General features: G+C 42.3%; 1 protein-coding gene across 2 annotated transcripts in view; it reads right to left on the bottom strand.

Annotated features, from left to right (window-relative positions):
* The window catches only part of LATS2 (large tumor suppressor kinase 2), a 93444-nt gene that overhangs the window by 22809 nt on the left and 46461 nt on the right, over positions 1 to 24174 (bottom strand). For both annotated transcript variants that reach the window (XM_073583045.1, XM_073583046.1), the window contains exons 3-5: positions 8403 to 8535; positions 4605 to 6100; positions 280 to 862 (exon numbers count right to left, since the gene is read on the bottom strand). In XM_073583045.1, the coding sequence (XP_073439146.1) occupies positions 280 to 862; positions 4605 to 6100; positions 8403 to 8535 (2212 nt within the window). The remainder of the gene's footprint in view (positions 1 to 279; positions 863 to 4604; positions 6101 to 8402; positions 8536 to 24174) is intronic.

Here is a 24174-nt window from a genome sequence, read left to right as displayed (position 1 = left end):
GGTCAGTTCGCCATCCGAAAAAAATAGACAGCGCTAAGACGTGTCACATAGAAGTGTGAATGTAGCCTAACTGATCAACTTTTTGAGAAGTGGCAAAGGTGATGGAAAAAGTGCAATAGGTCAAATTATTTGCAAATGTGGGTTGCGCAAATATTTTCACCTTCTCTTACCACAATTGTCGTGTATAGCTTTTCATAAACCCACCACATTGTCTAACAAACACATAGAAACAAGCACAGCATGCGTTTGCATTGTGGATACCCATAAATACTTACTTACCTTTCTGATAGTATTTGGAGTTATGCGTCCATCTAAACCCAGTACAAAGTCCAAAATCTGTTAACTTTATATGTCCATCTAGATCAATGAGGATGTTGTCAGGCTTAATATCCCTGTGGATGAATCCCATCTTGTGGACACTTTCAATGGCCAGAGTCAACTCTGCAATGTAAAACCTGGCCAAATGCTCTTGAAATACCTCCATGCGTATTAGGAGACTCATCATATCGCCTCCAGGGATGTAATCCATCACGAAGTATAAATTATCTTTGTCTTGGAAGGAATAGTAGAGTTTCACCACCCACTCATTGTCAGCCTCGGCCAAGATGTCCCGCTCAGCTTTCACATGGGCCACTTGATTTCTGTTAAGAACATCCTTCTTTCTCAGGGTCTTCATAGCGTATAAAGCTTTGGTGTCCACTTTGCTGGCCAAGCAAACTTCCCCAAAAGCACCTATGCCCAGGGTATTGATTTTCACAAATAAGGACTTGTCCATTTTGGCTCTTTTTAACCTGTTGTAGTTGGACTCTTTTTGGTAAAGGATTTTTCTCATCTGCTCCTTAACGGCTTCACAGAGTCCAGCCTGAAAAATACGAGACATCAAACATACATGTAACATAGTACGGTATAAAGGAGACATGGTTTCTCTCTAGATCAGTGATGTCAAATTCAAATACATAGAGGGTCAAAATTAAAAGCTTGGACAAATTAGCAGGACAATCTTGATATTTATTAAAATAAAAAGTCTACAATGAGGAAGTTTTTCCTTATCTTCAACTATAACGGTGAAACTTTTCATAAGGAAACAAACTTAAAGTTGTCCCACGAACAAAGTACATTTTAATTAATAGATCTTAAGAGTCAGATCACATGACCGGTATTTCCTTGTGGGCAGGGACATACATAGAAACTATATAGCTCCATACCAGAAGTTCTCATTGGGGAATGTAACGAACCCACACCTTGCCACCCTGCCTGATGTCACTATTATGTCGGAGGGATCACGTGGTATAGTCTTTGCACTTGCACCAATGTGACGTTCCGCACCCCCTGGGGACACATAAGGTCAGCTTGACACAGTTTTACACAGACAACCCCTATCCACACAGGCCCAGGGAGGCACGGGGAGTGAGAGGATGTGGCTCACGCAGTCATTGACGTGGTGCCACACTTGCTCACAACCCTGACACGCTGAGAGGCCCCTTTCACTAGCAGCAATGAAATTGCGCCTGGCAGTCCAGTGGGACTGCCACCAGTTCCTCATTAGATATAAGCCCCCGGTCCATTAATGGGATTATATGAGGTCAGAAACCAGCCCCATTAGCAAGGAAAGTTCAGCTGAGAACATGAGAACACGGACGTGTGGATTTGTGGATCGAGATAAAAGAGCAGCCCAAGGTTAAATTATATATTTAATCGCCTTATGAGCACACTAAACTAAACACTTTATACACGATTGTTATACATATATAATGATTAGATATGCAAATACAAATAGTGGAAATACAAAGTATGCAGAAGATAAGAGTCAGTTACCAGTCAGATGAAAGGCTTGGCTTGTGGGGGAAGGGCTGCCACATGGGAGGCTGATGGTCCCCTCTGTTCCTTGACATCTCCCCACACAATATGTCATTGTTACCTCCCCAGAAAAAAGCAATAGGCCATGATTTATACATGAGGATTTAACCCCTTGGGGTCACTTCCATCCAGCCCCCCTGGACTATACCTAAATCCCCTTCCCGTGCATCTAGCAGCTAAAAACTAAAAAACTTAAATGATGACATTTGCAGGAAGGGGGGGGGGTGAGAAAAGGTGGGATTATGGTTTAATGTCATGAACATACTGTAATTGTTTGTACCCCTTTTCCTTGTTGAATTAATAAAAACAGTTTAAAAAAAACCCAAAAACCTATGATGGGTCATAACTCCTTAATGGACAGTCCTAGGGAGGCGGTTTTGGCATCATTGGATCCAGCTAGGTCCCTGCTACACGTTGAGAACAAACATGGCTTTGATACCAGGCTCCTACTAGCTATTTTACGCACTCCCCACCCTGGGGTGCTTCAATGGATCAAGACCCTGGAAGGTGTTTGACCCCTACCAGAAATCTCGAAAAAGTAACCAGTGTGTGGCTAGGACGTACGATAACTCCATATTCTCCTTATGAATTCCTAGCTGCCTGAATAAAGCAGTTACCCTGCATGGGCTCCACAGGAGGTTTTCCTGTAGGAGCTTGGATACTAGCTAGTGTGGCTGGACCACCTGCTGCGTTAGGTTTCCTATTACAGCTACACATGCTTTCAGTAAGATTGCAAGCTGCTATTAAATCCCTCCAACCTTCAAAGGAACCCCCCCAAAAAAACAAAAAATAAAAATAAACCTAAATATTTGGTCAGATCATGGAAGAGATTATCTTACAATTTTGCAGCCCTTACAAATTAATTTTCCTCTTATTGAAGCCCTTTCATTGCCCCCATAAAGTATGATGTCAACAAGAGTCCCCTAACCATGGTATGATACTCCCAACAGTGAATTTCTCCACAGTACCCACAATACGTGCGGTATGATGACCCCACTGTACCCTCAACCCCATAGCAAAGTATGGTCACCCCAATACAGTATGATGTCCTAACTGTGATCCCCACTCAGCTCTCCATCCAATATAAAAGGCTCTACATAGTCCTCCATAAAGTATAATGGGCCCCACATAGTCCTCCATAAAGTATAATTGGCCCCACATAGTCCTCCATAATGTATAATGGGCCCCACATAGTACTTCATACAGTATAGAATGGAGCCACACAGTCCAGTCCAGTAGAGATTAGTGGATCAACAGCTGGTGAGGAATTAACAAAGAATCCCAATAGGGATATACCTTATATATACCTTATACTTTGGCAAAACCATTGTGGATTTTCCAAATGTAACAATGCAGACAACTAATATAAATGCAATATAAATGCAAAACAAAACTAACAAAAATTTTACTGAAAATTTAAAAAATGCCTCACTTATGCAATTTCTATAATTACTATCCATCTTGTTTACAAGGTACTGAAGCAAATATCTCGTGAATGTCATGTACTGGAGACAGTAGGAGATCCTTGAATCGAAAATAGATGATTCTTTCTCTCCAGCTGTCACAATTAGACAATCTCAAAATAAATGTTTCGGGAAAAATGTCACTAAATATAGCAAATAAATGACCACATCATCTAATATAATCTGGGATTTATTTTTAAGCGGTGCCCATGATCAGTCTATATGTCTGACAGCAGGAATGTAACACCAGCTCTTATTACCCAACCAGCAACTGTCTGCGCTCCAGAGACATATTTTTATGTTGAATAACTTATTATCCTTATCTACATTTAGCCATGCTATTGTCGGACCTGCAAAGCTAGGCTACTGCCTATAATAATGCGTCCACATTTTAGCATCTCAAGCCATTGCCTCAAACCCTACTGTAAAATCTTATGTAGTCCGAGTTGAGGAGTCCAAGTCTTGTGAATGCTAAAATGTACTCCTCGTTACGGGAATCTGAATATGACCTGGAAGAGGGACCTTTGGATCAGGTCTCCATAATATCATGGTTCAAGACAACTTACGTATTGCTGTATTGCCACTTACTGGCATTCACCTATACCTGGCAAAGACTGAATTGGAGGGCACTGCAAACTGGATTTTCATTCCTCGGAAAAAAACGGACCTCAGATAGATAGCACTATTGCCAATGTTATTCAATTGGGTTGTTCAGGTGTCCATTTTTTACATGGACCAAAATGGTGTGCGGAAAAACAAAATTGCGGCATGCACTTGCCTCCTCCGTACTTCAGATGACTCTCGCCTATTCAGATCTCATACAGATCATCCAGATTAGCATCTAGTATTTACAGAAACATTGAAAGTTTGCTGATGTACAAAAGCAAAACGAATGCCGTGTAGATGAAAGGTCATCCATTGTTTCTGGATAATAGACAAGGATTTCAGAATCTCGTGTGCACTAAGGAATCGTTCCGTGTGCTCCATGAACTGCACATAGAGAGCAAACGTTCATACATTATAGCCAAAGTGCCAGTGCACATGGCCGATTTTCCATAGAGACCAACGGTCTGCGTGGAAAAAATGTCATCTACACTGGTCTGACTTATGGTTCACACTAGTGTATGTAATTAGCAGGCAGCTCCATCACTCGTCTGCTATGCGGATGAGCAAAAGGAACCAGTATCGAGAACTATATAGTGATAGGGGTGACAGAGAATGATTCTTACCCATGTTATTGACACTTATAGATTAGTGTTAAACTCGAGAAAGAGAGACAATTACCTCGGCCATCTCTTGTTCCAGCTGTAGCCGCCTATTAATCTTTTGCTGGTAGGTTTTTATTACATTCTCCACATGTTGCTCCATGTAAAACTTGAAGGCAAATGGTGAGTAGCTCTTGATTCTAGACTCCCTCTTCTCCTCATCCTTGCTGTTTTTACGCACCGGTACAGGTGACGTTTGTATCTGTTTTTTATCCTTCCCAGGCTTACTGGTTTTTGAAGGTTTATTTGCTTTCTCATGTTTTACATCACCATTGACTTCCTCCACTTGATTATTTGTCACGCTGTCCACAACGCGTAGATTCTGCTCCACTCCTTTGCATATAGAGTTTATATCATGCTGTTCTGGGTGGAAAATGTGCTTTGGGTAGGGTGGTGGTGGTGGAAATCTCATATCCTGACCACTATAATCTACATCAATCCCATAAGCACCTTGGCCGCCAACAGGTAATGGATGGGGCTCAATCTTCTCTAGATTGTCTGAGACTGCTGTTTGTGAAGGCAACCAGGCAGGATGTGTAGGGCCCACTGCAGTCAGGGGTTCTGGCCTCATAACCCTCATACTTTTCACTGGTTGAAGAACGTGGGCTGAAGTCACAGTTGTGATGGTTGGGGAGACCATAGAAGTATCTGGTTTGTTCTGAGGCGTTTGCCACATTGGCACCTGCTTTTGTTGCTGGTGGTTATTAAAGGAGTTAGTACGGCTTGGTACCTGGGACTCTGTTCTGAAGGGGACATGTTGCCGTATTGAGGATTCAATCACAGCACCTTGTAGAGAATCACGGCGTGACTGCTGATTTTGCCACACACCTCCCATATCATACATTTCCATATTAATGCTATTCGGTGTTGGATTCATGAGGTTCTGAGGCACATCAGGAAAGTCGTTAGTATATGGAGACCCCCTAGACATGACAAGCATCTGATGGGAAGGACTTGACTGCTTGTGGTGGGGATGTGGCATGTACAGACCTGCTGATGCTGGCTGAAATGTATGGCCTGGGCTTGTCTGTACCACTGGTCCTTTGTTCTGAATATTTGCATAGCCCCCATCTTGTTGCATTTTGTTTTGAAATGAAGGGGTTCTTTGCACACCGTAGCCCATTGGCTCTCCCTGTACCATCATATGCTGACGGGCATAGTGTGGGCTGTTTGATGTGTGAGGAGGCTGCATTGGTAGACCCTGGTTGGTGATGGTATAGTTCATGGCAACTGATTCTACATTGGCAGCATAGGCCTTCTGTTGGTGCTGATGACCTGCGGTAGAAGTATGAGCAGTAGGTCTTGGAGATGGTCCATTCATTGCTCCTGACTGAGGAGCAGACAGCAAATAGTCCATGTATTGCCGTGGAACATCATTAAGAACATTGGCACCTTCAACAGGAAAGTTTGGCCCATCATAGGCTGCGTTATTCATTGGATGGTAAGGCGGAAAAGGTTCACTTGGTCCTTCAAAGCTTGACCGGTGAAGAACATTATTTGGGGCTGGACCTTTCCCTTCAAAATAAAACACATACAAATAAGAATTAACAGCACTAATTACTTTCCAACTGCTTTTCCGTATGTACTGAATTAATGCACAGGAAACAGAATTTTATAGGGTAACCTTCACTTGACACCAACTCCATATTTTATTTAATTACGTCTCGGTATTTATATCAAATTGGAACCTGTAGAGAGTGTTTTTAATTGTCCCCTGCCATATTTAACCATAAATATTGTCTTAAATTATAGTATTTGACTCTATTTAATCTCAGCATTGTGCCTAATGTATGTCCCGGACCTATGCATATGTATACACACATATGCCTATATAAATATATAGTAAAGCATAGGCCAAAATGGCAATGGTCTCTTGGCATAATCAAGCTTATGGGTACATCACATTATAGGTTTCTCTGGTTAGTGCAGCCTTCGTGACAAACTGACAAAGGGGCCAACCTCTTTAAAGAGAATCTGAACCATGAAAAATAGCCCCAGACCACTATTATATGTGGGTAAGGGGTGTACCGGGACCGTGTAATACTCCACTCCCTTCCTTTAAGTAAATATTGCCTTTATGTATAACTATATATCTTCTGCTGATATATAATTGTAACATAGGGAAAGCATAGTACCGGAGTCGGTCACTAGATGGGGTACATGACACCTTAGTGTAAATAGACAGTGTATATAGGTAACTATAGGAGTAGTTTACTGGGGGTAAGGGAGGAACAGTTTCCTGGTCAGTGGAGAAGGAGTAGGGAGCCCATACTGCTCGGGTGGGCTTAGAGACTGTGCCACCCAACAGCTCCATAACATTTAAAGCTTAGGACCCAGCCATCCTGGGTCCAGTGGACAGAAGTGCAGCTGAAGCAGCAGTGTGACAGCAGTGGGGAGCAGAAGTGGAGAAGAGGTCCAGAACAGTATGGGGACGCAGGTTGCTCATCATATGGCAGATCATCGCATGGGCTAATGCCCTCAGATCCGGGGCGAAACAGACAAGGGAACCCCCCAAGCACAGAGTCTGAACAGGGAGGATGCTGTATTCCCGCAAGAGGCGGTACGAGCCGGGCACATACTGGGGGACTAAGGAAGGAGTGCAGGGAAAGTGGAGAATGGAAGCTATTTGGAACCCTATGCAAATGCTGTCTCTGATAAGGATGTGCTGTGCAAAGAGAAAAGTAAAGTTCTATGTTTTCAGTTTGAAATGGACTCTGTCTCTTATTATGCAACAACGCTAGCAGTGGAACTTCAGCCAGCCCGATGGGACCCTGATGGTGCAGAAGGTGAAGCAGAAGGTATGCTGCAGAGGGGACATTATATTCATGTTACGGGAGACCAGGGCGCGGTAAAGCACATACTCTCAGCCACGACTACGGCCCTGGCACTCCCTCATATGTGGATAGCTGTAATTTACTCAATTTCTGAACTCCATTTTACTCTTCTTCAATAAGCTGGCAAATAGTCCATGCTCTGCATCTAATACATCTAAAGACTCCTAAGCTAACAAAATAGTACACAGAACTCCTACATGCCTCATTAACATATATAAAGGACTGTTCGATAACAGTCCCTGAGAACCTGCTCTTCTCCACTTCCTGGGACCCCGCTAGTTTCCACTCCCAGGGAACCCGCTGGACTCCACTTCCTTAGAACACGCTGGACTCTCACTTCCTGAGAACACACTGGACTCTCACTTCCTGAGAACACACTGGACTCCATTCCCTGAGAACCCGCTCGTCTCCACTCCCTGAGAACGCGCTTGTCTCTACTCCCAGGGTACCGGCTGGTCTCCACTTCCAGAGTACCGGCTGGTCTCCACTCCCAGGGTACTCGCTGATCTCCACTCCCAGGGTACTCGCTGATCTCCACTCCCAGGGTACCCGCTGGTCTGCAGGGCTTCACTTCCTGGGAACCTGCTGAACTCCACTACCTAGAAACCCACTGGTCTCCACTGCCTGATAACCCACTGAACTCCACTTCATAGGAACCCACTGGACTCCACTTCCTGGGAATGACTCCTTAGCCAGTCACAGGCTGCAGTGGTGACCCACCCCAACATGCCGTTGCCTGAGTAGTCATTTCCTGTGTGTTGAAGAAAACCAAGAAGTTGTGGCTAGTGAGAACCCATGAAGCATTGACACAAGAGCAATGGGAGATTGAGGAGCATAATTTATTTTATTTTTTAATTAAATTTTTTTTTCTACATATTAGCTGGACAACCCTTTTAAATACACTACAAATAAAACTAATTTTAACAAGCATAAAACAGCATGGATGTGCTTACAGTGAATCCATTATTCATATGGGATTTTACCTGGTGACGTTTGCTTTATTACTTGAACGATCTGCTCATTTCTGGGGTCCAGATATCCCATTTTACTGTAAAATTCAAGTGCTGCCTCAATGCTTCGGCTCCCAGTCTGCTTCAAAGCTCGTATTGCCATTTCCTATTTACAAAGACAAAATAAAAAAAGAATAAATGACAAGATTAATGGTATCCAGATATCTTAAGGAATAGTGTTATTTTATCAGAATACAGCAAACTTTATAGAAGATGGGGAGTGTTGTTGGGTTACTGGTTGATGACTTTGAAATATATGAATACAGTAACTGCAACTGTTCTTGGAAGATACTGGGTCTCCTTGTGGAGATTCAACTGCTGCAGGGAATTCGACAAGCAATGCTTCCTAGGAAAAAATATGTCAATTAGCTCTCCAGTAGGAGAAAAACAGTTTCTATAATGCCCCCTATAGGTAGCAACTCTGTAAGTCAATTTACTACCCATTAATGAGCCTTGAAACTTAACTAGGGTTACGAGCCAAACAAGAGCCACCCATCTGTAGACATCTGTTCGAGTTCTTGCTTCTCGTCAGTATACAATACCACTGTATGCAAATGAATTCTTCTCCAAGAGGAAAAAGGGTGACTCTGTAGTTCCAACCAGTGGAGATAACTTTCCTTCAGTATAGACTCAGCTTTCTTATTTGGACGTGAGCTAATTTACATATCCTTATCCCAGGGTACACTGCCAGGCCTTTTAAGTATCTAGCTAGCTGCAGACTTCAGATACAACTGTTGAAATAGCAGATTTCCACCATTATCTTCACAATTATTGCCCTTTACTTGATAGCTATCCAAACGCCATTCTCAAAAGGCTTTATGGGGTTTTTTTTGTGCGTGTCTATGATGGCGTTAGTAAAAAGTATAATTAGACTAGTGATTGTGCATCTTTTGGCTACTTCACACCTCATGTTTATTGGCAGGTAAAAAGTCATAACTAAAGCTGCCAGTGTAATCAAGCTGCCAATCACCCAATGAAGGAGCGAAACGCAGAGAAAAAGATCATCGTTCTTGGCGGTGTATTGTCCTGCACAAATAGCACTCACACTGTCAAGAACAATGGCAGCCTGTGCTGCGAGCACTGAGTGATCTAAGATAGATCGTGCCGTATGGATCATTTACCACGGTCTGCCTCTATATATGGGCCATTAACTTACTGCCGATCAGTGAAGGTTGGTGGTTGTTTAGTTTCGCAGGTTGGTCCATGTAGACGTACCCTAAGTCAACATGGTATCAACATACACATTCAAATTACTACGATTGTTGGCCAAATTAGATAAATGTCAGCTGATGGCTCCAATGTTGGTAGAATACATCTGATGTGTCTGTCGGCAGCACAACAGGTTCCTGGCAATGGAGGAAACATGGACTGGCACATTGGGTTGCAAAATGCCCGATCCTGTGTTCCACCAGTTGATACCAGTCCTCTTTACTTTCCAGTTCTCAGGCCCAGGTTTATCTACCAGTTATTTTGGCATCCTTTTAACGACAATTAAAGAGCAGTGGCATCAGGGTTTAACCCCCCAAAAAAAGATATTGCGAAAGGAAATCTACAGAAAGGAGGTTCAATGAAACTAAGCAACAACAACAAATAAAGACCGGCTCGTAATATGACTTCAGGTTTCCATTCTGAACAGCAGTGGCTAAAATAAGAGATGGTGTGACCGGTTGACACTTCATGGATGCCATGAGCAGTTTTTCTTAAACCATCAATTATATCACCAAGAGCGAACCCACCCAAAGCACATAAAGTGTTCTAATTATCTCAACCTTGACTATAACTAGAAAACCAAATGAAAAGGTTTTGCATAGACCTGTCCAAATTTCCATTCTGTAGCTGTTATATTCATGAACACATCCCATAGCACATGGGCTATCCTGCGTTGGAAGGCAATGCTCAGAATTTTGTTGTACAGAAATGACCCACTTGCTGTTGGGTTGCCCACCGGTTACAAAAGATTTCTGGAGGTCACAAAAAATGTGACCACCTTTTACCAGATTTTAGTTTAGGGACCCTACTAACAAAAAGGGATTATCCAAAGTGAACAATCCGTTTTGTTGTCAAGACAGCTTGGAGCAAAAGAGCAAAAAGGTTTACCCGTCCAGGCCTCCAGACAAATGCACTATCAGGATGCAGTGGACCCATATAGTTAAGATGGTAGCACAGGTGCAAGAATACCAATGAAACAACCGCTCACAGCCTACCAATACATGGAGGGGGCGGTTGCATGGTATGTTAATGCACAATAAAAAACTTGTATGCAGCGTTGTTCACACTATGGCAATGCACTAGCATCCAGGCCAGCCTAGTAGTGACACCCTTCTATTAGCTCAGGCAGGCTGCCCAGCGTTATCAAAATGCATGCCATGTGAACAGACACCACAGTTTACAAGATAAAATGGGCCCAACTGCACCCTGAATAAAAAGTGCAAAAAACACATTAAAAAAATGTGGAGTATTAGCTGATATTTTGGCCAAAATACGTGAGCCCGTAACCTGCGCCAAAGGTCTCCACGTTTACGGGTACCTTTTAGTGCATTTGTCTGGAGGCCTGGAGGGGTAAACCTTTTTGCTATTTTGCTGTTTTCTATTATTGGAGGATTTTTAGTCCTCTTTCTGTGCTATTTTAGTGTCAAGACAGCTTGGCCCAACATTGCAAACTGTGATCAATTTGAAGTCTTCATCTTCATAATTGTATCCCAAGCTGTATCTATACAGAGCAGCAAGGTATAAACCAAGCTTACCCTACAGATGGGTGCCATGGATCGCGGGTGTGACCTTTAGCTGCACATGGCTATCACAGGCACAGGGGGGCTTATCTTAGTTATCCCACCGCTGGCACCATGTGCTAAAAAAACAGCAAGCTAGTCTTACCCTAACAATTTACTGCAGAGGCTTTATTTTAGTTATCCCACCACTGCCACAATATGTTACAAGCTGTTGAGATTTATGTATGTCCCACTTTCCAGTTCCACTTTGGAACTTGCAGCTCTCCGGCGCCCCCCTTACCCACAGGTCAGTCAGGGAACTACACCTAGGATAATTAGTCGCCGGACGAGCTACTTGTTGTGCAATGACTATTAGGCCCGCTTGCTGTGAGGGAGTTATAACTAGTCCTGGCCGCAGCAAGACAAATCAGCTTATGAAGCCCGCTCAGGTCACTGCCAGCGCTACCCACCTAGCCAGAACACACTTCGCTGCCACCAGCTTCAGATTTCTCTTATTAATATGTAAAATTAATAGAGGACTACAAAGCAAACCCAAATCAGTAGCGTAATTAGCTTACAGGCACGTGAATTCGTCACAGAGCAAAGAGACTGAACTAATAAATTTTATAGTTTATTCCCAAAAGATGGGCAGTATTTACAGAAGATAAAAAGGTTTTATGATATGAGACAATAACAGTATGTACAATGCAACTATAAATAAAAGGGATTTAAAAACAGAGAAACTTACATATTGCTTAGATCATTTCAGGCAGAACCAAGCTGGGGGTCGAGCCAGACTTCATAGGTTATGGATGAGGTCTTGTGGCAACAGCTCCCAAGCAGCAACTTTGACTGGGGGGGCTCAGTTGCAGACTTATAAGTCTGGGCTTGTGACCTCACCAAAGGGGGCTGGCTTGTGACAGTCCTCCCCCCTGCTCATCTGGCTGAAAAACTTATCATAACCATAACTCACAGAGGGTGCCTCGTATAGAAACGCACATAGTATCATCTTTTCCAGTCTGTCGCTGGCATTCATCCAAAACCAAACACAAACTAGTTATTCCACACCGTTCAGGAGAAATCCATTTCTCTGGTTCTGTTGGCGCTGGAACTTAGCAAGAACCACTGTAGTGAAGCCCGATCGGGGCACATCCCAATATGTAATTTTTATATTTCTGTCACGGACGGGGTCCGATGTACGCCCATTTTACTATCTCCTATATATATATATATATATATATATATATATACGACCACATGTGCTTAGACAAAGAGCATTCCTTTTGGAAGGGAGGGGGGAAGAGCAGGAAGGAGTGAGTGTAGTGTTACAAGCTGTAAATGAAGATGCAGGCAGGGGGAGAATACAAAGCTGCAATGTGTGATAGGCGCACAGGGACAAGAACAGGGGGGTCACTTATCTCTGAGCAGCTATGCACCCTTCTAGAAAGTGTAGTGAATGGAATGTTCCGAAAAAGTCATACATGATATTTTTACGTTATCGTTACAATGGGTATCAATTTGTGCCTAAATTTGCAAGATTTTCTGGTGTAAAGCAGAATAAAATCTGTCTAAAAGTTGTTCAGCATGAAGAAAGAAAGAGGAAAAAAAAGACAGATACAAGCTAAATTGTTCTTTACACAATTTGTAACTTTTGCAAGGTCTTGCACAAGTTGCCACTTTTTTGGGCTCAGTTATACGAACAACTTGCATAAATTGGTTGTTAAGCATGGTTCAAGCTGTAAAGAAAACCAAAGAACTTTCTATGTGATGCAAGGGTAAAAGAGGCCACATGACATACCAAGAGTTTAGTTTTTCATAGTTCAATAAATTAATGAGACTGCAGGAATTCACCTATCTCACGCAATGGATTACTTCAAGTCACTGCTGAGAATAAAGCTGAGTTAATCTGACTTCTAAGAATTTCGGGAAAAGAATTTTAGATTCATGGCTAAGATTATAAGCAACCTCCAGCTGTGGCCAAGCATCATGGGAGACGAAAAACTCAAAGACGAACATCAAACTCTTCTTTGTATGAACCCATCACAGAGATGGAAGTACTGCCGCCCATAACAAAGCTGGAGCAAAACAAGAGCAGCTATGAACAATGGAGAGATGGGACCAAGAAGAAAATGCATTCTAAATACGTGCAGACGTTACTTTTTTATTTTTACACAATATGGCATATTTAACATTGCTGTCTAATTTTTGGACAGTCCAACTTAGACTAGACTGCATTACTGTTTAATTTTTGGACAGTCAGATTTAGACTAGACAGGTTCAAAGTGCACCCGATTTTTCATATCTGCTCATACTGCTTGACAAATTTGGCAACTATTAAGACTGTCTAGTATAAGTTTACAGTATCTATTTACTGACCTAACTTGTGTCATAAACTTGTCCGAAAAATTTTGCACATGGTGTCACACATTAGGCCATGCCTCTCCCACTTAGCCATGTCCTTTCACCAAAGCTACACTTCATAGACGCTGAAATTGTTGAAAACACATGTTAAATATCAGTGGAAGTCATGCAAAGAAGCTTCTTGACGCAAATTGTGCAATTTTGTGTATTTTTTTTTTAACAAGAAATCACTTCATATCGCGGCGACCATTACAATTGAGTGCACAATTTTGCAAATTTAAGAGTTCTCTGCAAAAAAAAAAAAAAAAAAAGCTTAACCAGCAATTTGCAATTTTGCTGCACAATGCATTGTTTTGGCCAGTCATTCTAGTTTTACACTTGCATCTTAAGGCCCCGTTACACACAACGATGTCCCAGCGATTCCACCAACGAGCCGACATGGATGGGATCGCTGGGACATCATCGTTAGGTGATCGCTGGTGAGCTGTCACATAGACAGCCCCTCTAGCGGTCAGGACCAGCGAGCAAGCTGGTATCTAGGGTAAACAGCGGGTTTCTAAGAGACGCGTGGCTCTTTGTTACCCGCTGTTTACCCTAGATACCAGCGTGCAGCATCGCTGATCGTTGGTCTTCCGCTGCCACGCGATGCGTGCTGGCCAGCGGGAGACCAACGGTCAAAAAATGGCCCAGGACGATCCTGCGCGATCAGCGATACTCGGCAGGGGGGCCGGTCGCTGATGGATGTCACACACAGCGAGATCACTGGCGAGATCGCTGATGCGTCACAAAATCAGCGATCTCGCTAGCGATCTCGCTGTGTGTGACGGGGCCCTTAGAATAGGTGTCTCAAATATAATCTTGGACTCCCTGAACAATTATAGGTGAAATAATCGTATATTAGTTGACACCAATAATTGATAACCAGGCGATCTCTGCATGCTCTTTTTGAGTAGCTCCAAACATTCGGCAGTGACCCGGTAACTATATCAATGCTCCCTTTCCATCCCAAACTTCTCAAAAGCACTCTCCCTTTCCATGGTTTTCATTAGGGTTTCTACCAGGGGACTGGTGACTTCCAGTGGGGTAGAGGAACCTTTGGTCCCCATTAAGCACCAAGGACTGGCAATGGTCTCTGCACAGTTGGTGTTTCTAGCTTCTACTTATGCATACAATGCGCTACCTCCTCTAGGTTGCTAAGAAAGTGATCCCTGTAACCTGAAAGACCTAAAACCTTCTTATAAATGGTGGAATAATTTGAGGAAATACGGTACTCTGAGGTCTTGAGGATACAATTTGGTATCAAGGTACCCATCGTAACTTTTCTAAACAATGTTTTAGTTGCATCCTTTATTCCCTTTTGTACCTTCTGCTCCATGGTCCTACTACATAGCAGCCTCTCACCATATATGATGCCTGTCTTCTTTGGCCAAGCACTAGACTTTATGCTTTGCGGCCTAATGATCTATTACATATTTTTTGTCTCCCTTCTCTACCTCACCAACCCAACATGTACTCATTTATATTCTGTATTTTTACCTCTTTTTCATTTATTGACTGTGGCACTGTTTTTTTTTTTTCATTTTGTATTATTACATTTCTTATTGGTGTGGAAATGCTCAAAAAATTGGATTTCTTGGCATCATAGCTCCCCACTCTATTTCCCAGAATGAAGCAATATAGAAAATGAACAACCTAGTTAATTTGTTGTTTTAACAACCAAGTATGACTAAGAATTGACTGGAACAAGTCAAAACAATACTTGAAGCCCGTCCCGTGTATGTCCCGTGTAGGTAGAACAATATGTGCCTGAAAATAATATTTCAATTCCCTACTGACTAGCAAGAAATTGTACACATTTTATACTAATGTCACGGCATAGTGATCTTCTAATTTAGTTGTACCCTCTCTTTCTAATGAAGGTACAATGGCATTTTTCCAGAAAAGATCATCTAGATTGAAACTATATGTAACACAAATTCGGAGGGGTGTAAAGCATTTTTGTGGCACAAGCTCTCTACAAGTCATCATTCCTGCCATTCTCTTTTGAGAATGTAAACATTTCATACCTGCTTATTGAAGACAGATTTCTAAGAAATGCTGCGGGTGAAAAACGCTTCATCGACTGACCTATGAAACTTGGTGTACCACTCAATTTTAACCATTTTTTTGATAGTGCAGTAAGAAGAAATAAACTTATATATGCACACACAACGTAATGGCCGAAAGTGTTGGAATCCCTTTAAATTATTCTAGAAAATGAAGTATTTGTCTCAAAAAAATTATTGCAATTACACATTTTGTTATACACGTTTATTTCCTTTGAGTGTATTGGAACAACACAATTAAAAAGAAAAAAAAGACAAATTAGACATAATTTAACACAAAACCTGAAAAATGGGCCGGACAAAATTGTTGTCACCTTTCCAAAATTTTGGGTAAACAACTTTTTCAAGCATGTGATGCTCGATCAAACTCACCTGTGGCAAGTAACAGGTATGGAAATATGAAAAACCCACCTAAAACCATATAAAAAGGGGAGAAGTTGCCTCAATCTTTGCATTGTGTGTCTGTGTGTGCCACACAAAGCATGGAGAACAGAAAGCGGAGAAGAGAACTGTGTGATAAGAACCAAAATTGTTGAAAAATATCAACAATCTTAAGGTAACAAGTACATTTAAAGAGATCTTGATGTTTCTTTTCAATGATGCACAACATAATCAAGGAGTGCTCATTTCAAGAACTAAGTCACCCTCCTTCTCTGTATATACAATATTAAAATTGCAACATCAAGGAGAAAAAGTTGTAGAATTATAACAATCACAGCATGGACAGATGTGTTAATGATATGCAAGTAATTAAAAAATGGAAACAATATTTTTAAAACATCTCAATTTATTCAGTATTGAGTATGAGTGCCATTAATAGTTATTAATGGTTGTCTGAGGAATGTTTTGCCTTAGTGAATGTACTTGAGCAAAACATCAAGATCCACTGCTGGCAGCTCCTTTTGCTATTGCCACCAACCAATGATGTCCCAGATGTGCTTAAGGGTATGTTTCGGCGGTCAGGATTTCCTGCGGATTGGATGCTGCGTACAGCTCTGCGTTCAGTCCGCAGCGTCCAGATGTTACAGCATAGTGGAGGGGATTTTAGGAAATCCCATCTCCACTATGAGTGCAAGGACGCCTCTGGCATCTCTGCGTATATGCACATGCGGCGCATCTTTCTAGACCGCAGCATGTCTATTTATCTTGCAGAGACGCATGGTCTCCACAAAATAAATAGTACTGTCCTATGAATAGGATGCGGTGATTCCGCATGTGTTCAATGAACACATGTAGAATCACTGCACGTACAATAGGGGGCATTGCTTTGCGTGGAGCGGGTGTCCGGACAGGAAGTCTCTAGTCCCTGCATTTATCATCCCCTTCTTCAACTTCTGACCCAGCTGCTCCCTCCTCCCTGCCAGGGACTTTTGCAGTGACCCATGACTCATACAGGGTAAGTTGACCTCCTGTTTCTACAAAGAGCTTAGAAGGCTTCAGCAAGTCAGTTCTTTTTTATCACGTGATGTCATAGACCTAATGGAGAAAGAGTAGAATTATCTGGGTAAAAAGGCAAAATGAGCAATTGTAGGTACAAAGTGCTGTATAATATGATTATTGCAAAATATTAAGAGAATATCAACTTTGATGTGATGAGGAGTAGCGCTTCTGTAATGGGAAACTGTCTGGAGATGCTGGACACAGGCTTGTGTTTGAAGATTTGGGCACCTTTCAGATGTATGGTTTACTATTAAATTTTATAATATTCTAATTATTAGTCATTTGAATAAAAAAAATTATTTTAAAAGAAAAAAATCTTGTGTTGTAATTTCTATATAGCATGAGGGTATGTGTATTTATGGCAAGAAGAAAACAAGAGGGCAGGTCTCCAATATTTTTCAATATATTTTGGACACATGTTTAAAATTCTTTTTTTATTTTTATATTTGTTCAATGTCCATCAGAAATCCACCTGTTTACTTATGTTGCTCTAAAACGATCACTTATTACGGTATGTTAGGAATCTTTTTTTCTGCAATCTGGCTTTACAAATTCAGCTTCTACGGCCTTCCAGCTATGTGCAGCATGTGTTGAACCAGCAACGTTTACAACTAATTCTGAAAAAGCATTCCCGCTCCAAAAATAATGTGTCTGGATAATACATAGGCAAACCAAGGAGGACACGAGCTGTTCTGTGTCAGTGACAACGAGGAGTCCAACTATAACTGAGCCCTGGAACAATATCTCCAGGACGTCATACATGTTAATAGTATTAGTTCATTTGCATATGCGATGCCAAATTATTCAATAATCGTATTGATGACAGTACTGGAAGCTTCAGCCTCCATCTAGGTAGACCGACCCTATAGTGAATTCTTTGTGGCCATAACTTACAATGGTAAAACTTGAGTTCTGCTGGGTTTATCAAATTGATGGAATACTTCCTGCTGCAGAGACTACACTCCCATCCTTTTAAATAAACAGTTATAACTCAAGGGAATACTAAATTAGCAAATACCTTCCTGGACAATCAATTCTTAGAGAGCACCTATCACCAGTCTAGGGCGGCCCTTTTTATTTAAGAATAGAGTGAGCAGCCTCAGACTTGTGATTTTTCTAAATATTAGCTCCTCACAAAAGTGGTTATAAGGGTCCCTAATGCCCCCAAAAGGATCCAATTTTCTAGCAAAAATTGGCTTCAAACTACCGTGTTTTAGAACCCTGGCATGCATACTGGGATACCATCACCCTCCTCGCTGTGAAAGAGCAAGATCTCGAGTGTTATTGAAAGATGGCACTACTTGCACTAATCCAGCATTGCTCCATACTTTATTAGGGGCTCCACAATAACTGCTCTAATGATGTGGATAGAGAAAGGCTGTGATTCCTACTTCCCTTGCAGATGCATAAAAAACCCCTGTGTGTGTTGATGTCCCTATTCGTACAGAAAAATTGTCTGTCTTTCTTTTCCTACCCATACAGAGAAATCTTGTGAGTTTTTTTTCCCTGGCCATATATAAAGCATGTGAGTCCAGCTTCCTCCACCTAAACAGAAAAAGCCTGCAAGTCCTACTGACCCTTAACATAGTGATTGACAGCGCTCCCTGTATGCAAACTCATACGCATAAAATGCTGTCAAAGCTGTGAGGTGCAGAAGTAGGACTCACAGGCTATCTCCATGTAAGGGCAGCGGAACAAGAACCCACAGGAAAGTAGGACTCACAGGCTTTATCCATATATAGGGAGTAGAAGCAGGACCCAGAGGAAAGCAGGACTCACAGTCTTTCTCCATGTGAAACAGAACCAAAAGGAAAGCAGAACTCAGGCTTCTCCATGTGTGGACAGAGGAAATCAGACCCAAAGGAAAGCAGGACAAACAGATTTCTCCATGTGTGAGCAGAGAAAACAGAACCCAAAGGAAAGCAAGACTCACAGGCTTCTCCATGTGTGAGCAGAGGAAACAAACCCAAAGGACTCACAGGCTTCTCCATATGTGGGAAGTTTCAGCAGGACCCAAAGGAAAGCAGGACTCACAGTATTTCTCCATGTATTAGAAGTGGAACCAGGACCCACAGGAAAGTAAGACTCATAACCTTTCTCCATGTATGGGCAATGGAAGAAGAACCCACAGGAAAGTAGGAATCTGACAGAGGAAACAGAACCAAAAGGAAAGCAGGACTCACAGGCTTCTCCATGTGTGGACAGAGGAAACTGGACCCAAAGGAAAGCAATACTCACAGGCTTCTCCATGTGTGAGCAGAGGAATCAAAACCCAAAGGACATCAGGACTCACAGGCTTCTCCATGTGTGGGCAGCTTCAGCAGGACCCAAAGGAAAGCAGGACTTGCCGGCTCCTCCATGTGTGGACAGTGGAAGTAGGACCCACATGAAAGTAGGCCTCACGGGCTTTACCATGTGTGGGGAGTGAAAGCAGGACCCAAAGGAAAGCATTTATAATGCATAATGTGGAATCCTATATATCCCCAAACACGGGGTGTTCTCCATTACTTTTCAGTACTACTGGTGAAGAGTAGGAGACCTACCAGAGCCATTAAATAGAGTTTTACAATACCCTCTTAGGAGATAAGTATGCGAACTTCCAAAAGAGAAAAATCTACAAAAAAAAGTACATGAAAGACAGGGAAAGATCAGTGGGTAAATTGTTTTGCTCAAACCTGACCTTACCTCATGGCCTCCAGCACACGAGTCATGTGTTAAAACTGTACAGGACAATGGAGTCCCCTGTGGCTCCATATTATGTAGCTACAGAGTTTGCCGCTTCACGATGGGTGCCATATGTGGGAGAAGCAATACTTCTAGGTGATATATCTTTGTAATATGGCATTCATTAGTGCATGACCCATATGAACTCAGAGGCTAGCAATTCTAGCTAAACTATTATGGTTTTCAGGCAAAAATGAATGTGGCATATTGGACCCCACCAGAATATCCAGGTTTCTAACAGGAGACACGATCCATTTTAAAACTCTTACTTTTCAAGTTACAAAGTTTGGAATAACGTAAAAAAAAATCATGATTAAGAGCTAGTGTAGTTCGAAATGCGTCGACAGTTATACTATCGTGGCTTTAAAATTTTTCTTTTTCATGTTTTAACCTACCAATAAATGTGATGTGTTACTTTTGCAATTGCTGGATTTTCCAATATTTTTTCACAATAAAAAAAACATGTAGTCAGAGCCAATGCATGAATTATATCCAGAGAGGAATGTGTAAGATATACATACTGCTCATACCTTCACAGGAGGCAACTACATTACAGGGTAAATAATTCACTGTGGACACGATAAACTTATGCAAGCGCTGTCTGTTACACTACTTGTTCTAAAAGTCTCCAACAAACCTTCCAAGTCACACATCTCACCAGAAAGTGATGCGATGGGTGAAAACAAAATGATTTCAAAATAGTTCAATCAGTGCTGATCCGAGTGTAGAGACCAACACTAAAACGAAAGGGCAAAAAACAAAAAGCCACCCAGCCCTCTTCTCCCCAACACTGAAGATCAGCTCAATAGAAATTCTATGGCTTTTGTCTTTAGTGTCGAGATTAACGCTCAGCTGACTCCACCAATCAAAACTTGTCACGTGTCTCTAGGATATGTCAAGTTGCACTTAAAATATATGGTGGGATTATGCGATTATTTGTATAACTTTCACTGTATGGAACATTAGAGGCACAGAATCTTTCCTGCTGCCAATTCATTCAATCCCAAAATTCCCTAGATCCCTCCTGCCAATGCAAATTCCATATACAAGAGCCCCAGGCTGAGAGGGGTTTTGCTCTACTTTTTCTGTGTATCAAGCCAATTACGTGAAGAATAAAGAGTCTTACCTTGAAGCCAATTTCACACGTTCAGTATTTGGTCAGTTTTTTACCTCAGTAGTTGTGAGCCAAAACCAGGAGTGGGTGATAAATACAGAAGTTGTGACGTGTTTCTGTTACACTTTACCTCTGATTGTTCCTCTCCTGGTTTTGGCTTATCAATGCGAACCAAAAACCTATGTTAAATACTGAATGCGTATTTTGTAAGCCAACATCAGTAGAGGAGCAATGAGAGGAAAAGTATAATAGAAACACCTCACCACTTCTGTATTTTTCAGGATTTGGATGTTTCGCCCCCAGCAGTTCGCCCCCGCACATTTCGTCCCCAGCATTTGGCCCCCAGGATGTTTTGCCCCCACACCTTTCGCCCCCAGCAGTTCGCCCATTTCGCCCCCAGCAGTTCACCCTCGGATGTTTTTTATGTTCTAGGGTGATAATACTCCTTTAAGGCCAAATGGGGGGGTGAAATGTGCGGGGGTGAAATGATAGGGGTGAAATGTGCAGGAGCAAAATGTACCTGGGGCAAACTGCTGGGGGGCGAACTGCTGGGGGAGAAAACTTCCTATAACCCCCTTGTAAATACTGTGATGTTTTACTCCTTTTTCTAGTTCAATAACAGTAGCTTAGTACTCTTGCCTGCCATGTTTCAGAAGCAGTAGAGCTGTGGTCTTTCATGGTTTCTTTTCACTTCTCCCGTATTCATTGATAGTCCACTCCTGACCCTTCTCACACTGCTTGCTGGAATCACAGGACTATAAGATAGCAAGTTCCCTGTCACGTCTTTACTGTGACAGAGAGGAGCCAGAAAACCGCAACGTCTGATTTCTCCTACTCTTGCGCTGAACAGAAGAACTTCACCTTCATATTAAATGGTGTAAATTTTTTTTGCATCGCAGGGGTTAATCTGCTCTGATGAGAGCTCCTTGAGCTAAGGCTCTCAGCTGTGCACTGTTAGCCACTCCCATCTCCTATATAAACTGGGCCTTGACTAGCACTCATTGTGAGAGTTAGCTTTTGCTGCAGGGCTGGAGGAGGTTGTTGTTGGTTGTTAGAGTAGGCTTTTGGTGGATTTATCTGTGACTGTTGCTAGGTTTGGAGTGTGTGATATTTCCCTTTCATCCTCCACTCCCCGGTTCATTACGCTGTTATTTATTTGTGTCTATATTTGTATGTTTGGTATTTTTCGTTACCCCTGTTCGTATTACTTTGTTAGTCTGGTTGGTGTAGTACGGTACACTACTACTCCCCTCTTTCTTGGGTAGGGGAACGGTACAGATTGAGGGCAGATTCAGAAAGCTAAGACAAGGTACGTGGCCCCGGCGTCTTCACCATCAGACGTAATCTGGGCAACAGGGCGAGCTAGGGAACCCCTAGCATTAGGTTCAGTAAAGGAGCCCCTGGTCCTGGGACACCCGGCAACAGGGTCATGACATTCCCTGTACAGATAAATATATTAACCAAATTACCTGTTTAAGTTATTTTAGCAGTATGTCTATCTATATATACCAACAGCACTGTGTAAACATGAATTCATCATTTTCATCAAAATGTTTGAGCCCATTTGCAAGCAACAATGCATCCCTATACAAAAGTATGCCCTCTGTCAATGCATAGGACTGCTCTATTTAGAAAGGCTTAAGGCCCCGTCACACATAGCAATCTCGCTAGAGAGATCGCTGCTGAGTCACAACTTTTGTGACACAACAGCGATCTCACCCTGCCGGTATCGCTGATCGCTGCAAGAAACCTCTGGACATTTTTTTTGTCGCTGATCTCCCGCTGGCCAGCACGCATCGCTGCGTGTGACAGGTGGGAGACCAGCGTTCAGCTGTACTAGGATGTAAAAAATAATAAAAAAAATAAAAAATATTGTTATTCTCACCTTCCGACATCCCGCACAGTCTTCACGCCTCTCTCCACGCTCCCGGTCCCAGTAATCCTTTGCAAGAATGACCGCGAGACTTCACGATCCCGCGAGAACGGACGTCATCGCGGTCATTCTCGCAAAGGATTACTGGGACCGCAGCGTGGAGAGAGGCGGGAATGCTGTGCGGGACGTCGGAAGGTGAGAATAACAATATTTTTTATTTTAATTCTATTTTTGACATGAATATGGCATCAGCGCTAACGAACACAGCGATGCCGCGCGCTCGGCATCGCTGTGCTGATCGCTGGTGAAGCTGTCTGTTTGACAGCTCACCAGCGATCACATAGCGACTTACCAGCGATCCTGACACGTTGATATCGTTGTCTGGATCGCTGGTAAGTTGCTATGTGTGACTCCAGCTTTAGAAAGAAGTGTGGATAGGGTGCGAGGCCTTGAGGGTATGTATCTAAATAATCTATCTACTATATCTATCCATCCGTCTATTTACTCAGGCAGGAAGGTAGTACTGTTGAGTAGTAATTCCAGATTATTTTACTTTAGCCCATCTGGAACTGTATGGTGTGTACACTGACAGTGAATGAAGATATTGGACAGCATAGAACAATCATTTGGTTAATTCTAGAAACTTCAGCATTTATACACTAGGATTTTTAAGTAGGCGATTAATATTATGTTTTTGGAGCATATTTCTATGTTATGAGTTTTATTATTAGGCATCCAATTCCCAACCTCCCATTATGTTGCACTATGGATGATCATTTCCATGAGCACGAAGGGCGGAGGGGCTATAAAAGCAGCTTCTGCAACTGTAAAAACACAGCAAAAAAAAACAAAAAAAAAACGCGTAAAATCTAAACACAGTAAAAACCAGACCCTTGTTCCACAGATCCGGAAGAGGTCCAGCAGGAAGTCACCACCGAAAGTCAAGCATGTGTGACAAGTCTGGTTTCTTCCCATAGACTGCAGGTAATACGGGATATACCCCCGGAGTGGATCTCATCCTGCTGCTCATGGATGTAAACTCTGTATGCTGCCAAGTTTAACAGTCGTGTTTTTTAACCTTCCTCAGCAATTACTGAGCAATGATTACATGTCTACACCCAGAACATTTGGCTTTCTAATAATAAGCAACTTTCCTGGCAGAAGCTTTTTGACAGAATGACTTAAAATATTCAGCAAAAGCAAAATGACTGTCAGCGATCATCCTGCTTAGAATTACTACTGCTCCTAATAGACTAAGGAGCAAGACTTAGCTCCACTACGCCTTCCTCATAGCCTGACTTGAGACAGAGAATGGTTTACTGTGCCTAATGGGGTTGCCCGGTTTAGAAAACCCATGTACTACCTGACTGTGCACACACCGTCTTTTAAACTCAGGTGAACCCGATGAGTTTTTCAAGAC

Source organism: Dendrobates tinctorius, unplaced genomic scaffold (assembly GCF_039654945.1).
Source record: "Dendrobates tinctorius isolate UK_male_01 unplaced genomic scaffold, ASM3965494v1 ptg000075l, whole genome shotgun sequence".
Taxonomy (NCBI): Eukaryota; Metazoa; Chordata; class Amphibia; order Anura; family Dendrobatidae; genus Dendrobates; species Dendrobates tinctorius.
The sequence above is the reverse complement of the archived record's forward strand: the minus strand, read 5'-3'. Positions and strand labels throughout refer to the sequence as shown.